This window comes from Oryx dammah, unplaced genomic scaffold, assembly GCF_014754425.2.
Source record: "Oryx dammah isolate SB20612 unplaced genomic scaffold, SCBI_Odam_1.1 HiC_scaffold_24, whole genome shotgun sequence".
Taxonomy (NCBI): Eukaryota; Metazoa; Chordata; class Mammalia; order Artiodactyla; family Bovidae; genus Oryx; species Oryx dammah.
In genome coordinates, this window is record NW_024070208.1 from 52,707,693 (window position 1) to 52,722,985 (window position 15,293).

At 41.9% G+C, this 15,293-nt stretch overlaps 1 protein-coding gene across 1 annotated transcript in view; it reads left to right on the forward strand.

The window, feature by feature from the left end:
- The first annotated feature begins 2,496 nt into the window (after window positions 1–2,496).
- The window catches only part of SLAIN1 (SLAIN motif family member 1), a 53,163-nt gene continuing 40,366 nt past the window's right edge, over window positions 2,497–15,293 (forward strand). Inside the window, exon 1 of the mRNA XM_040266908.1 lies at window positions 2,497–3,282. Coding sequence (XP_040122842.1) covers window positions 2,669–3,282 — 614 coding nt within the window. The 5' untranslated portion in view covers window positions 2,497–2,668. The remainder of the gene's footprint in view (window positions 3,283–15,293) is intronic.

Sequence of the window (15,293 nt, forward strand, 5' to 3'; positions counted from 1 at the left end):
TTCTAATGTATCCTTAAGGTATAAAGTTTTTAATGAGACATGCACCCTTATTTTCCATATCTTGTTTGTAAATCTGCAATCACCCCATGTATTTCATTTAAAACAAAAATATTTTAAAATTGAGAAGCTAGGCATGCAATTTCTTTCAACCCACACAGCTTACAAATTTGCATCAAAATAAAAAAATCAAGACTGCTTAATTGAAACCTTGACACCATCAACCTCTTTAATTACGTGTTAAAGAGACAGGCATCCTGGAGATAAGCAACTTAAAATCAGTGTGCATTTTGAGTTGTTTCTGGGATGTGTACATATGTAATTCCCAGAAGGGGAAAAAAAAGAGGTGCTTTTATAGAAAAGAAAGAGAAGATGTAAAATTTTTCTAGACCTGAATTTCTCCACACTTAAAAAACAGTTAGGAAGAGGGCAAATTTTTCTTTTTGGAAGAAGAATGCAGAATAGAAACTTAGGATGGGAATGTTTCATCTCTTTTCGAGGTCTAAATTTCAAGGAATGCTCTCTTTGGAAACAACAAAGATTTTTTAAAATACTAATTGCTACTTAGAAAACAGTTCTCAGCATTGACTACTGATTGCTTGGATATATTCTATACACCTTACTAAGTATATGGGGGAGGAGCAGGATTTTTTTCTCTCCTTCTCCAGGTATATAAATTTTGCAGAAAAATGACTCCTTTTCTTTATGTCTTAATTCTCACTGTCTTCGCTCTTCTGCGCCTATTCCCAATTTCTTTTGCTAATGTGGAACCCAGCAGCTCTTTGTTCTCCTTGTATCTGTTGTCTCCCTTTCTTTGTGTTGCAAGGATACTGCTCTCTGCATCTGCCACTGAGCATGCGGAAAATCCTTCCATAGATTCTTTACTTTAGGACTTTCAGTAGAATTACTCCACTTCTCCAGGTTTTAGTAATAACCAGAATATCTAGAAGCTAGACTGAAACTTGGAAAGGTGATGGGTGATACAGGTGGTTCCGGTGGTCTAGCAAGCTGGGAAGCTTAGTAGGAAGACTCAGGGAACCAATTACACATATTTATCTGATTTACGGAATATCTCACCAAGCAAGTGTAATGGAGATCACCCTCCCTACACACAGAAGTTGGAGATATTAATGGGCAACTGACAAGACACAAGTGTTTCTGAGCAGGAAGGCACAGAGCTGTGTCTGTCATAAAACCAACAGATTCAATATGGGAGCAGTTCCAGAGGGATGTGGTACATGGTCACACAGACTGGTTTGGAAAAGTCCCAGAGCTTCACTAGATAGTGTATCATCTGAGGATGAGAGCCAGTTGTGCGGAAGTGTCTTATAATAAAGCCCTCAGACTTTTCTCCGTGTTAAACACTCGCAAATGCTACGTCAATATTAATGGAATGAAACGACTCAATTCTTCTGCTTAAGAACCCTCCCCCAACCCTGTTTAAAAGCAGATCTATCAATAATTTCCGGAAGATGGAAGAAAAGGCAGTTCGCAGGGGTACCCGACTGAGTTCCTAGGTTTTCTGCTTTTCTTTCCCACCCCACCGCCACCCCCACCCCAGCAAGTCTGACCTAAGAGCTTGTAAATTATTTAACAGATGGAACATTATTCAATTTTACTCATGTTTCTCCCACAATGATTTTTTTTGTCTGTTTTGTTCACTTGAATGCTTGGCCAACTCTTAGAACGGTATCTGGCGCAGAGTTAGGAGCTCAAAGATCTTTTGTTTAATGAATGTATGAATATATACATGGTATAAAAATGCTCTTTTTCGTGTTAAACACTAGTGGTAGAAGAACAGTTCAAATCGGACGACTTTAGAATAAGCTGAACACTTGGCTCTTTACCAACTGGTCACTCTCCCGCTCTTAGTGAGAGGGCGATTTTCTTTCTCCTGGACTCTTCGCTCTCTCGCCACTCTGTTTTTGCATTACCAATTAGGGGCTTAACAGCATCATCGCAAAGCCTTTCCGCTCCACGTTTTTACTTTTTGGTACTCAACGTTCCCTGGCCTTTTGGATTTCTATTGGTTTAACCAGGTAGGGGCTAGTAGATGCTGTCGTTCAGCACAAGCGCTCTGACAAAAGAGCAAACCTGTGGGCATTCGCTGCACCCCGCCAAGGCAGGCACCTGCAGCGCCTGCTTTTTTGGAACACCGCCCCTGGCTCTCAAGTCGACACAGCTCGCTCCCCGGCCGCGGCTAGAGGAAGCGCCGGTGGCGGGAAAGTGCTGGCCGGGTCCAATCAGGCACCTGGGATTGGGTAGCGTGGGCGGGGGCGGTGGCCCTAGGACCCCGGCCCGCGCCCCGCCCCTCGCGAGCCCCGCGGGCCCCCACCTCAAAGGCTTGTCCTACACCCCGGCCCCGCCCACCCGGCGCCCGCGCCCCGCCCCGCCCGGGGGCCGCGGCTAAAACCCGGAGCTTCCACGGCGCCCAGGGGACTGGAGGGACGCTCTGAGCATGTGCAGAGCGGCTCGGCGGCGGCTGCTTCGGCGGGAGGCTGGGCCCGGGTGCTGATGCGAATCGCCCGCTCGGCCTCCGCCTAGCGTGGTCGGCCGCCCGGGCCGGGGCGGTAGGGAAGGAGCCGTAGTTTCTCCCTGCGGCGCGAGGAGCCGGCGCTTCGGCACAGCCCCACCCCCTCCCCGGGTGTCCCAGGCGCCTTCTGGGCCCACGATGATGGCGGAGCAGGTGAAATGCGCTTCGGCGGGGGGCGGCTCCGGAGCGGGCCCCGGGCAGGTGGTGAACACCGAGCTGGAGGTGAAGAAGCTGAAGGAGCTGGTGCGCATGCTGGAGAAGCAGAACGAGCAGCTGCGCAGCCAGACGGCCACCGCGTCCGCCGCCCCGCACCTGCTGCTCCTGTCGCCGCCGCCGCCGCCCGCCGCGCCGCCGCCCGCCGGGGCCTGTAGCCCCTTGGCCCCGCGGAGCCCTCCGGCCGCCGCCGCCGCCTCTGGGGGCCTGGGGCTGGGGCTGGCCTTGGCTGCGGGGGGCGGCGGCGGCGGCGGCGGCTCCAGCTCCGCTTTCTCGGGGACCTACTGCCTGCCCAGCCCGGCGCCCTCCCTGCTCTGCAGCCTGGCGCAGCCCCCCGAGGCGCCCTTCGTCTACTTCAAGCCTGCGGCGGGCTTTTTCGGCGCGGGCGGCGGCGGCGGCGGCCCGGAGCCCGGGGGCGCGGGGACACCGCCGGGGGCCGCCGCCTCGCCCTCCTCGCCGCCCCCTACGCTGCTGGACGAGGTGGAGCCGCTGGACCTGGAGAGCTTGGCCGCCTGGCGGGACGAGGACGACTACACCTGGTATTGCCGAGCTTCGCTGCGACGCCCGGGGAGGGCGAGGGCTGGGCGGGAGAGGGGGGACCACAGCCATCGTCCGTAGACGGGGTGACCTGGCTGATGCTGAATTGGGCGATAAGCAGAGGCTGTTGACCAGGGTGGAAACCTATTTTCTCATAGCTCAGACTGATCCATCACTAGGCTGACTCGCTGTCTGGGGATGAGCTGGTCCTTTTCATCTCCTTGTTTTGTCTTCTTTGCTGATGATTGGGTACCACCAAGCTCCTCGTTAGCGTTAACTGCAAAATCCACGCTGTCTTTTTGTCACTCGGTCCTGCTTTTTTTTTTTTTTTCCAGTCTTTTGGGGGATGGGTAGGGGTTGGCCTCTATCTGCGCTAATACTGTTCTGTCCTCCCAAACCAAGGCTGGGCAGCATTGGCGTGCTGTCCCTACCTCCTTAGTACCCTAAGCCACCTAGTGATGGTTCTCTCTTGAACAGGTTCGTTCTGTCTGTTGGTTGTCTTCATTCGCTGCATCTTCTTTGATAGCTTCTCACTTCAGAGACTGACTTCCTTTTCGCAGTGTGCTGAACTCGCTTTTCTATCAGTAATGGTGTCTTTTTTTTTTTTTTTAAAGCTTTTCGGGGAATGGTGTGAGCAGCTTGAAGGCACTGTTACCTAGGACCCGAGGAACTTGCTTAAAAAAAATTGGTGATTGAAGAAAAGTGAGCTTAGAGAAGCTGCTTTTATTTAATTTTTTTAAGGAACTTTAAGTTAAAAGAAAACTTGAGGCTGGCAGCCCTTATTCGGCTGAAATCGGTTAGCTCTGTTTTCACAGCTCAGTGAGTACCTGGGGGCGGTAGTGGTTATAGTTCTGATTTCTTTATTTTTAATGGTGCTTGCTCATGGAGTAGTCACTTCATGCCCTTGGTTGGTTCGTGTTGTCCTCAGTCACTAGAGGCAGTGTGATGTGGTCAGATGAGTGGACCCTTCAGATCAGGTGGGACTTAGGTTCAGGCCTGGTAAGTGAACGGCGTTCACCTCTACTTAGCAGTGGCATGAAGAACAGTTGTAGTTCTTTCTCTTTAATCTCAGGTCCTCTTCCTGTCTTCAGGTTGGGTTTTCCTCACTTTCTTTGTGTTTCTGTCCCATGATTGCTCAGGAGGGAATGAAAGATGGAGAACCTTTTTGGTTCCTTTTTTTTCACATTCTTAAGGTGAGAACTGTGACTGTAAGGTTCACTAATTGACTTGATTCTGAGAGTCAAAATACTTGGAACTCTTTCTATAAATAGGGGTAGTCATCCTCCTCCTGAGTAGGTTCAGGCAGCTGGGCTGGAGGCGCAGGTTGTAAATATTGAAACCACTCACTGCTTTCTGAACTTAAACAGTTTCATTTTTGTAAAGTCCAGGCTGTATTGTAACCTCAAATTCAGCCTGAATATGGCACCAGAAAATGCCCTCATGGTGGTTCTTAAGGTAGTTCCTAGTAACTGTAAGCCCTTTCGCCACTTTCAAATTATTTTAGATTGATTTAGTCCCCAGTTGGCTTTTTCTGGAGATGTGTACTTAAATAATAGAAGGAAATTTACTGTATTTTGGATGGGGATCGATCCTGTGCTTTAAAACTATTAGCATTTTAAAACTTATTATGATACACTTACTATTTTACAAATATATTAGATTTACTAGCACATACATTGTGAATATAATTGTAATGTTTTCTTTTATTAAATGGATTTCAACTATATTTTGTTATCCTCCAACTGTTGTTAGTATTTTGATACCTAGGGTTTCTTTTTGTAGTTAAATTTTTGTCAAAACAGCATTAAAGTAACTTAAAAAATCACCTACTTAGTGAGATTAGCCAATTAGCACTTCAGATGATTTGAAGCAAATCTAACCAGGTTTGAGTTGTAGCAGGATTTACTAATTTCACTCATCACGTATATAGGTGAATGAATAAATCAATGCCTTGACACTTTTCAGATGTTTCTACAGACAAATGGCACACTGTTTAGAGTATCTTCCTTAGAACAAACCAAGGTTAGAATCCCAAGCGGAAAAACAGGGAGGGGTTGTTAATCTTAGTGCGATGGACTTAAATCAGGCGACTTTAAAAAAAATTTATAGAAAACTTCTATCATAGCACTTTTATATGTTGAGATTTTTGTGTTGCAGTACTTGGTTTATTGCTGAACAAGCAGTCAACGGGATTTACTTTTCAAAACTAAGCCCACTTGTTGATGCTTGAAGAGTTTTCTGATGTTCTTCATCCCTATAAACCTCATGTCCCACCCTGATGATGTCATATACAAATATACACCCTGGTGGTATATACAAATTCCCTCATATGTTTGCAGGAGAGCAGCTTCACTTCCCACCCCTATTTATTAAGAAACAATTGAAGCTGACAAAAATATGTACTTGATTATTTTAAAAATATTGAAAAATTTTACATATTCATGGTGAAAGACAAAACACAGAAGTGAATATAAAGTCACAAAGGTCTTCCGTTTTGTCCTTAATTTACTGCTGTGACTCAGTTAACCCTGTTACCTTCAAGATAATTATACAAATTAACATGCAGATGTACACATCAGTACTTTTACACTTAGCTTTCATTGGATGTATCTTGCCAATTTGTCCCCCTGTGCAAACAGTTGGATCATTTTTTCCCCCAAACTTTAAACTTTTTATTTTGTATTGGATTATAGCTGATTAACATTTTGTGGTAGTTTCGGGTATACAAGTGAAGGGGCTCTGCCATACATATACATGGATCCTTTTTCCCCCAAACCCACTTCCTATCCAGGCTGACACATAACATTGAGTAGAGTTCTGTGTCTTATACCACAGGTCCTTGTTGGTTATTTTGAATATAGCAGTGTGTACATGACCTTCCCAAATTCCCTAACTGTCCCTTTGTCCTGGCAATCATAAGTCGGTTTTCTAAGTCTATAAGTCTCTTCCTGTTTTGTAAGTTCATTTGTATCTTTTCTTTTTAGATTCGTTATTAAAGTAACACTGTTAAGGAATAAGTTACTGTTAACTTTTATTACCTACGATTTTTCATGCATTTTTATCATGACTTTATCCTAATGGGTTAAACAGATTGATTATTTAGAATAGTACTTCCTGCTTAAATGTCATAGAGAAAGAAAGTTCAGGAAAGAAAGTTCACAAATGTAGATTAATCATTGAACATTATAGAAGTTCTTTTATGTAAGTCTACTTCTTCAAATAAAATCTTAGAATATAACTGTTCATCTTCTATTACAGCCTAGGCAAAATTTGGCTCAAGAGTTATGCATAGAGAACAGTGAATAACAGAATAATATTTGCTTGGTGATAGTTTATTAATCAGTCAGATCTCATAGGCCTTTTTTTCCCCAAACAAGTTGTTTAACCTAAAAGCATCTTCTGATTTAAAAAAAAAAAAAAATGGATGTAAGAACAATGTGTTCTGCTTTTTGTTTTGAAGAAAAGCTTTGAAACAAAACAATTGTCTTATTTCTTCAAATTGTTATCTTGGTTGAATTTTAAAGTGTTAACTTTGCCTCAGTATAGTCTGGTTATTTTAGCACAGTTCTGCTAGAATTAAATTTGTGGAAAATTAAGTTGATGGAGGTTTCAGAATCTTCTTAATCCAGTTATTATAATCCTAGAGTAAACTTTACATCCTGCTGTCCTGTTGATGCCATCATATTACGAGCTTGATAGCCTTAGCTCTCTAGGAGACCACAGACTGGAAAGTACATCAGAGAAGCTGATCAGCTGCAGCAAATTAAAAGCCCAAAAGGACTGAAGCCCCAGTTCACACATGGATGACTTGCTGGTCTGTACAAAAGACTGTTTTAAAGGGCTCTGCCCAGTGTCACCAGGCTAAAAAGGACCAGGGTCCTTCTTAGGACCGGGAGAGGGAATCAGACCGGTATGGAGTGGCGATGGGAACAGTGCATACTAGACCTTTCTCTGACCTATTTCAGTGTTAAGGGACTGAAGCTCCAAGGAAAAATAACTTATGTGAACTTCTTCAGTTATTTACTGAAAGAATTGACTAAAAATCGGATTATGTGGGTTCAAAAGCGTTTACACCATTGATTATTTTTTTTTCCTCCAGGCATGATTGTGACCCATTAGTAGGCTGTGAAGTCCATTTCATGGACTGACCTGTATTACTTTTTAATGAAGTGCAATAGACTATAAAATTAGGATCAGAGTGTCTGTATCTTATAATGCAAACATAGCTTGATTAAACTTATTTCAGGTTTATGTGTATGTGTCCTGCGTTGAAATAGTAAGTGCACTTGTGCATTATGGCTAAAGTTAGAATTCTCTAACTCTGATTTGTTCTGTTTTAAAGCAAAATGGATTTGGAAATAGTAGAAAAGCACAGTTCCCTTGAGGATAGTGTAGTGCTGGGGCATCTCAGGGCCTGCACACCTCAACCAGAAGACGAGCATATTCAGACAATGCCAAGATTAAAACATGCCAGCTGATATAAAATATAACCAATATAAGGAAGCATTTATTTTAGTGGAGTAGCAATTAGCAGAGTATTGGGGTTTATGTAAAAGGGATGTAGCAGGGATTTTAACTTGCTCAGTTGGGAAGGACAGGAGAAAAGTTCTTAATGATACAAGGGTAAAATGGTGGTATATACAAATTACGGAAAGCTTAGTGAATGAGCTATTCGTCCTCCTTGTATAACATCGAGACCCTGGACAGCTGGCTAAAATCATTGCCAGTTTTGCATCAAAGCTGTTGAACACCTTGTGCTCTACATATGGCACAGCTAAATTAGACCACCTAAACTGGTTTTTTTTTTTCATAATTGATTTTCAGTGAAAAGACCAGAGGGTACTTCACTTTCTGACAATGTTAATTGAAAATACGCAGTGTTTTCTCAGAGCAAGGGGAGTTGACTGAAGTCTGTGCTGATGTGCCTTCTTAAATGAATAACTTTGAAAACCCTGCAGGGAGAGGTTGAAATAGAGTTTAGATTAAATGTGAATGAGAGGGAGTATCTGCTTTCCAGACCCTTCAATAACTAAAATTTAGACTTGATGTATCCTTTTAAATAGTTTAGTGGGGGTAGATTTCTGACAGGCTTAACCCTAGCAGGAGCTAGTGAATCTAAGCTGACTAAAGATTGATTGCTTGTGCTAATCAGCTACTGTGTTTTACCTTTCCTTAATATAAAACTTCTAGCGATTGAAGCCTCTTAAAATGGCTTGTCTGAAAATTGACACATTTTCCTCTTCTGTGACAGCTCTGTGATATGCATGTAATTGTTTCACGGTAACATTTATTTTTGATTATCTGTAAAAAGGTTGTTTTTAGAACCAAACGTTGAGATTAGCCAAGACAATTTTTCTAGACATTTTGAAATACATTTGAAGCATTAAGGGTTATTATGGTAGACTTTGAATATTAACTTTTGGAAGGTTTGAAGAGAGGGGAAGGAAAATTAGAGTGTGACATTTTAAATGATAGCTTTTCTAATATTTGTAGGATCCTCAAGTTTTAGACTAAGGCTTTTTAGATATTCTTGCCAGATTCTAACATACCATCAATGAAACAGTAGAAGGTGAAAGAGCAATTGGTAGGAGATATGTTGTATTAACAGTGGCAAATTAGGATATTGTAAATATTGCTGAGATAGCCATTTATGAGAAACACAGGTTTTACCTTGCTTATGTAATTTTGGAGACATACTCAGGGAGTTTGTAACCACATGGTCTTCATAACTAATTGCCCTTTACTTCCTTTTAAATCCAATTCTAGGCCTAGCCAGAGAAAGAGTAGGCTCAAAACTATCCTGGGAACTTTGTTTTAGAGGCTGACTTAAAAATGATCCTTTGTCTTCATGCCATATATTTTCATAGTGCTTCTAAAGTTCTGTCAAAGTAATACAATAAATAGGATGTAAATAATACAAAAAAACTCATCTATACAGAGACCTATTGCAGAAAGCAACAGTCTTCAACTGTCTCGTACCCCTGAGTCTTCCATATAGATACTGCTGTATACTCCTTTAGCAGTTTCTTCATTCTTTATTTCTAAAGTCTTTATACTACATGATCTTAAAAAGCTATAGACTTGTTTTAGAAAATAAAGACTAAGCACTGTTCCCTTCATCTGCCATGTTCTTCCCTGGGTTTTCATAGTTTTTTTCCTTAAATCGTTAGTTATGACTATTACTAGCTGAGCCCTGTTAATTGTATGTTACATTCATTTTCTCTAATCTTTGTTCTTCCCAAGAGTTAGTAACAGCCTCTCTTTTCTTTTCACTTTCTTTAATCCCTTGTTACTAATTATTTCTCTAAACATGCTCCTTGAGTCATAAAGTTTCTCAAGAAGTTCAGAAATATTTGATAATACCTTAAATTTGTTTCTAAAAATTTACTTTGTAGGATCACAATAAACTGTGGAAAATTCTGAAAGAGATGGGAATACCAGACCACCTGACCTGCCTCTTGAGAAATCTGTGTGCAGGTCAGGAAGCAACAGTTAGAACTGGACATGGAACAACAGACTGGTTCCAAATAGGAAAAGGAGTACGTCAAGGCTGTATATTGTCACCCTGCTTATTTAACTTCTATGCAGAGTACATCATGAGAAACGCTGGACTGTAAGAAACACAAGCTGGAATCAAGATTGCCGGGAGAAATATCAATCACCTCAGATATGCAGATGACACCACCCTTATGGCAGAAAGTGAAGAACTAAAAAGCCTCTTGATGAAAGTGAAAGAGGAGAGTGAAGAAGTTCGCTTAAAGTTCAACATTCAGAAAACGAAGATCATGGCATCTGGTCCCATCACTTCATGGGAAATGATGGGGAAACAGTGGAAACAGTGTCAGACTTTATTTTTGGGGGCTCCAAAATCACTGCAGATGGTGACTGCCGCCATGAAATTAAAAGACGCTTACTCCTTGGAAGGAAAGTTATGATCAACCTAGATAGCATATTCAAAAGCAGAGACATTACTTTGCTGACTAAGGTCCGTCTAGTCAAGGCTATGGTTTTTCCTGTGGTCATGTATGGATGTGAGAGTTGGACTGTGAAGAAGGCTGAGCACCGAAGAATTGATGCTTTTGAACTGTGGTGTTGGGGAAGACTCTTGAGAGTCCCTTGGACTGCAAGGAGATCAGCCCTGGGATTTCTTTGGAAGGAATGGTGCTAAAGCTGAAACTCCAGTACTTTGGCCACCTCATGCGAAGAGTTGACTCATTGGAAAAGACTTTGCTGTTGGGAGGGATTGGGGGCAGGAGGAGAAGGGGACGACAGAGGATGAGATGGCTGGATGGCATCAGTGACTCGATGGACGTGAATCTGAGTGAACTCCGGGAGTTAGTGATGGACAAGGAGGCCTGGCGTGCTGTGATTCATGGGGTCGCAAAGAGTCGGACACGACTGAGCGACTGAACTGAACTGAGTGCCATCTTTTCTAGAACCCTTAATTCCATCGCTCCATCCTTTACCGCTGGCTCCTTAGACTAGAGGGAAAATGTTGTTGGCATTGGTAATTCCTTTGATTTCTTGATAGTATTGATCTCCTATTTCATAAACCTTTGTCTCAGAATTTCATTTATTCTTGTGGGTGGGGCGCAGCCTCAATAGCTTTCTGAGGACATGCATGAGAAGGACTTTGAAATCTTGTGTATTTGAAAATGTCCGTATTCTATTCTCATGCAAGAGTCATAGTTGGGCTGGCTATAAAAGTCTAAGTCAGTTATTTTTCCTCATGTTTAAAGGCCCTGTTCCATTGTTTCAGTTTTTATTGTTTTACAGCTGTTGAAGTACACTGTGATTTGGATGATAAATTCTTTGTGACTTTTTCTTTAGTGTTCTTTCTTTATCCCTAAGGCTCTTAAGTGTCATTGTGTACCTTGTATGGGTCTGTCTGTCCATTTGTTGCACTGGGCATTTGTGGGTGCCTTCAATCTAGAACTTGATGGTCTGCCTTCAACTTTGGAAAATTTTTGGCCTTTACAAAAACTTTCTTCACTTTCACGTTGTTTAGAACTTAAAATAGTCGGATGGGCCCTGCCTGGTACAATCATTTAATTTTCTTATCCCTCTTCTCCTGTTGTTAGTCCTTATGTTTTGCTCCTGGAAGACGTCCTCAACTTGATCTTTCAAGCTCACTTATTAAATGTTTTGTTTCTTCTATTAACAGTTTAATAGTTTCATATGCCAAGAAAGAAGGAACTACTACTTCGTAAATATCCTGGTTTTGTCTTGTGAATACAACATTTTTTTCTCAGATGACGTCAGTTATAATTGTCATGGATTTTCATCTGTTACGTGCGTTGTTTTTCTCTTCAGTTCTTTTTTCCCCTTCTGCTTTTAGTCTCATGGTTTTACTTAAAAGGAATATTCCATGTATCTGATGTCTTTTGTTGTCCGTTCATACCCAAAGGTGGTATTGAAATTGATCTGTCAAGGCTCTGTGCGGGTGGAGCTCTTTGGCTGACTTTACTAGACATGGGCTGGGTGGTCAGTTTAGGTTTTATTACCTCTAGGTCTTCTCTTGGGGTCATCTGTGTCTCCAAACATAAACTTTCTGTACTCCCGGGAGATAGAAGGCCGTCAGCTTTAGGAATGTAAAGGGAAAAACAGGGCAAGTTAGCAAGAAGATTTTTCAGTTCATCCCTCTGGTTCAGTGAGGTGCTTCCTCTCTCTTTCAGCTAAGTGTGGTGTGCCTGAAGTCAGAGTTTCTCTGGGTCACCCTTAGCCACATAGTAAGCCTCTGGTCTTAGGTTGTGGTGGAGGAGTGGTGGGACTGTGTGTATGCAGTAGAGGAGGTGATCTGGGGTCCCAGTTATTCCTTATGCAGACTTTCAAGTGAATTCTTTGCCTTCAGTCATAGGCTCACCTCCATATTCTATGAACTGCAGGATAGGGGTGAGACATAGTAGCAGAAAGCATGAATGGACAACAGAAGATGAAAGAGAGAACTCGCTGTACGTGAGCGTGGCAGAGTGGGTCCCAGAGCAGCCACAGATGCCTCTGGGGCGTGAGCGCTGCTTCTCAGTGTGCTGTAAGGCCTTGTGGTCAAATGAGAGAACCAGATTACGCGGACATGGAGAGATTAAGGCCGTCTTTCTAAGGGGATCCCTACAAGCTAAAAGCAAAACACACTACCAAAAAAAAACTGCAGACTGGTGGGAGTGTGTGAAATGCCGAGGCAGGCTGGTTGGTGGCGGTTTCTAGCGGCAGGAGGAAGGAGCAGTTGTCCCGGGAGAGGCTGGAGGTGATGTGCAGGGCAGCACTTCCCTTGGGCGCTGAGAGAGGTTTGTAAACAGGCCAAGGCTCAGGCAGGGCATGAACTTGTGCATGTACTAAGCAGTGAGGAAATTTTATTAAAAGAAACTGAAATATAAGGAAGTTGCACGGTGACTAGTGTCGTGGCTCATGTCTCTGGGGGCTGTGGCACCTGCCTGAGAGATGGCAGCTCTGGGCTCACTGAAGGAAAGGATGCAGTCAGCTGCTTATTGTCTTGTGACATTTTTAATAAAGATTCATTACTGTGTAAGTGAACTGCAAAGTGCATATATTTAAAATGTACTATTTTGTATATATTGACGTATGTATAAGCCATAAAACTATCACCACAGTCAGGATACTGAATATATTCCAACACTCCAAACTTCCTCATGGCCCCTTTCGTTCTCTCCTGATCCTGACCACCTCCAACTCAGCCACTGGTCTGTTCTCTGTCAGTCTAGGTTAGTTTGCATTTTTTGCACTTTTATCAGTGAAATCACAGAGCATGTCCTTTTTTTGTTTGGTTGTCTTCTTTAAATCAAGATATGACAAGTCCCCTGCATATAAATGAGTTCTTTCTGAGAGTGCATTTGTAAGTCCAGCAGTTAGCCCGGGTGCTCAACTAACACAATCGGCTATATAGTACTATGCTGTAATAGGTTTATAATACTTTTAACACAAATAATGTTAATAAATAAAAAACAAAGAAAAAACACTTTAAACATTCAGTAGAGTACCTTAAAAAGTACAGTAATACAGTACAACAGCTCTACCATTGTTTCGCCTTGCTTCACTCTATTATTTTCACTTTTGTTTCCATTGTTACTGCTTGTCACTTCTTAGTAGTACCCACTACATCACTGCTGCTTTTACACTTGCTTCCATACATCATGGGTTTAAAGATAGTGTCCTCTATACAGTCCTACACAGTAAAGTACACAAAAGAACAACCAATTATAGAGGATGCATGCACGTTCACTGACAGCGTATGCCAGTCACGTGAACTATTATAACTTAACATAATTAGATATGAATGCGTGTTTGCAGCTTTGAAAGTTTGTGAATTGAGGGTTTTGATGTAGGGGACTTTAATCATTTTGAAATTCATGTTATCTGAATCACTAGTTCATTTCTTTTTATTGTGAGGGTTTTAGATGATAGGGACACAATAATGGTTTGTCTTATCCGTTCATCTTTTTGTGAACACTTAGGTTTTCAGTTTGGGGCTATTAAGTCTTTGTGTGGACACACAGCATTTGTGTCTTTCTGGTAAATACTTTATGACTTTTGAGTGGCTGGATCAGAGAGTAGGTGTATGTTAATTTTTAAAGAAGCTGCCAGGATTTTATATTTCCACTGGCAGTGTAGCAGAGTTTTGTTTGCACCAGATTGCCACCAAGGCTTGCTATGGCTAGTCTTCTCCTTAGGCGTTCTAATAGCTGTGTAGCAGTGTCTCACTGGGGCTCTCATTTTTCCCTAATGAGTAATGGTGAGCATCTTTTCAACATCTGTTTGCCATCCATAGATCTTTGGTGAAATGTCTGTTTAAATCTCTTGTTAATTTTTTAAAAACTGGGTTGCTTATTGAGTTTGCAGAATTTTGCATATATTCCCCTTATAAGTTCTTTCATCTGATAAATGATTTGTAAGTATTTTCTCTCAATCCATGGTTTGTGATTCATTCTCTTAATCGTCTCTTTGAAAGAGCAGAGAGACTTGTTAGTTTTGGTGATGTCCATTTTTTTTTTTTTTTCCTAGATCATGCTTTCAGTCTAAAAAATGTATCTAGGTAATACTTGCTAACCCAAAGACAGCAGGACTTTCGTCTATGGTTTCTTCTAAAAGTTCTACAGTGTAGGTTTCACATTTTTGTGATCTGTTTTGAGTTAACTTTGGATACTGTGTCAAGTATGGATTAAGGCTCACTTTTTGCATATATTTGTTCCAGCACTGTTGGTTCAAAACACTGCTTCTTGTTCATTGAATTGTCTTTGTAGTTTGTCAAAAAATCAGTTTTCCATATATTTGTATTTCTATTTGTGAACCATCTTTTTTTTCCATTGATCTATTTATCTTCATGTTGTCCTATTGACAAATTGTCTTCATTACTGTAGCCTTGTAGTAAGTCTTAGTTAGCAGCAGCTCTCTGAATCCATTGTTTTGGCTATTCTAGGATCTTTGCACTTACATATGAATTTTAGAATCAGCTTTTACAAAAAGCCTGCTGAGATTTTGATTGGAATTTTGTTAAATGGAGGAATTTAGGGCTAAGTGACATCTTCACAATATTTAGTTTTCTGACCTATGGACATGGCCTGTCTATATATATCTTTTAAAATTTCTCTCAGGACGCTTTCGTCAGATTTATCCTTAGGCATCTTACGGTTTTTTTATGCTATTGTAAATGTGACGTGAAATCTCAAAAATACTGATAGTTACTAATTTTTTTTTTTTTTAGTTGCTCCTTTCTTTTGTACTTTGATCTGGTATCCTACACTTGCTGCTAAGCTCACTTATTCTAGTATTTTTTTGTATATTCCGGGCTTCCCTGATAAGCTCAGTTGGTAAAGAATCCACCCTCAATGCAGGAGACTCTGGTTCAACTCCTGGGTCAGGAGGATCCCTTGGAGAAGGGATAGGCTGCCCACTCCAGTATTCTTGGGCTTTCCTGGTGGCTCAGCTGGTAAAGAATCCAGCTGCAATGCAGGAGACCTGGGTTCAATCCCTGGGTTGGGACGATCCCCTGGAGAAGGGAAAG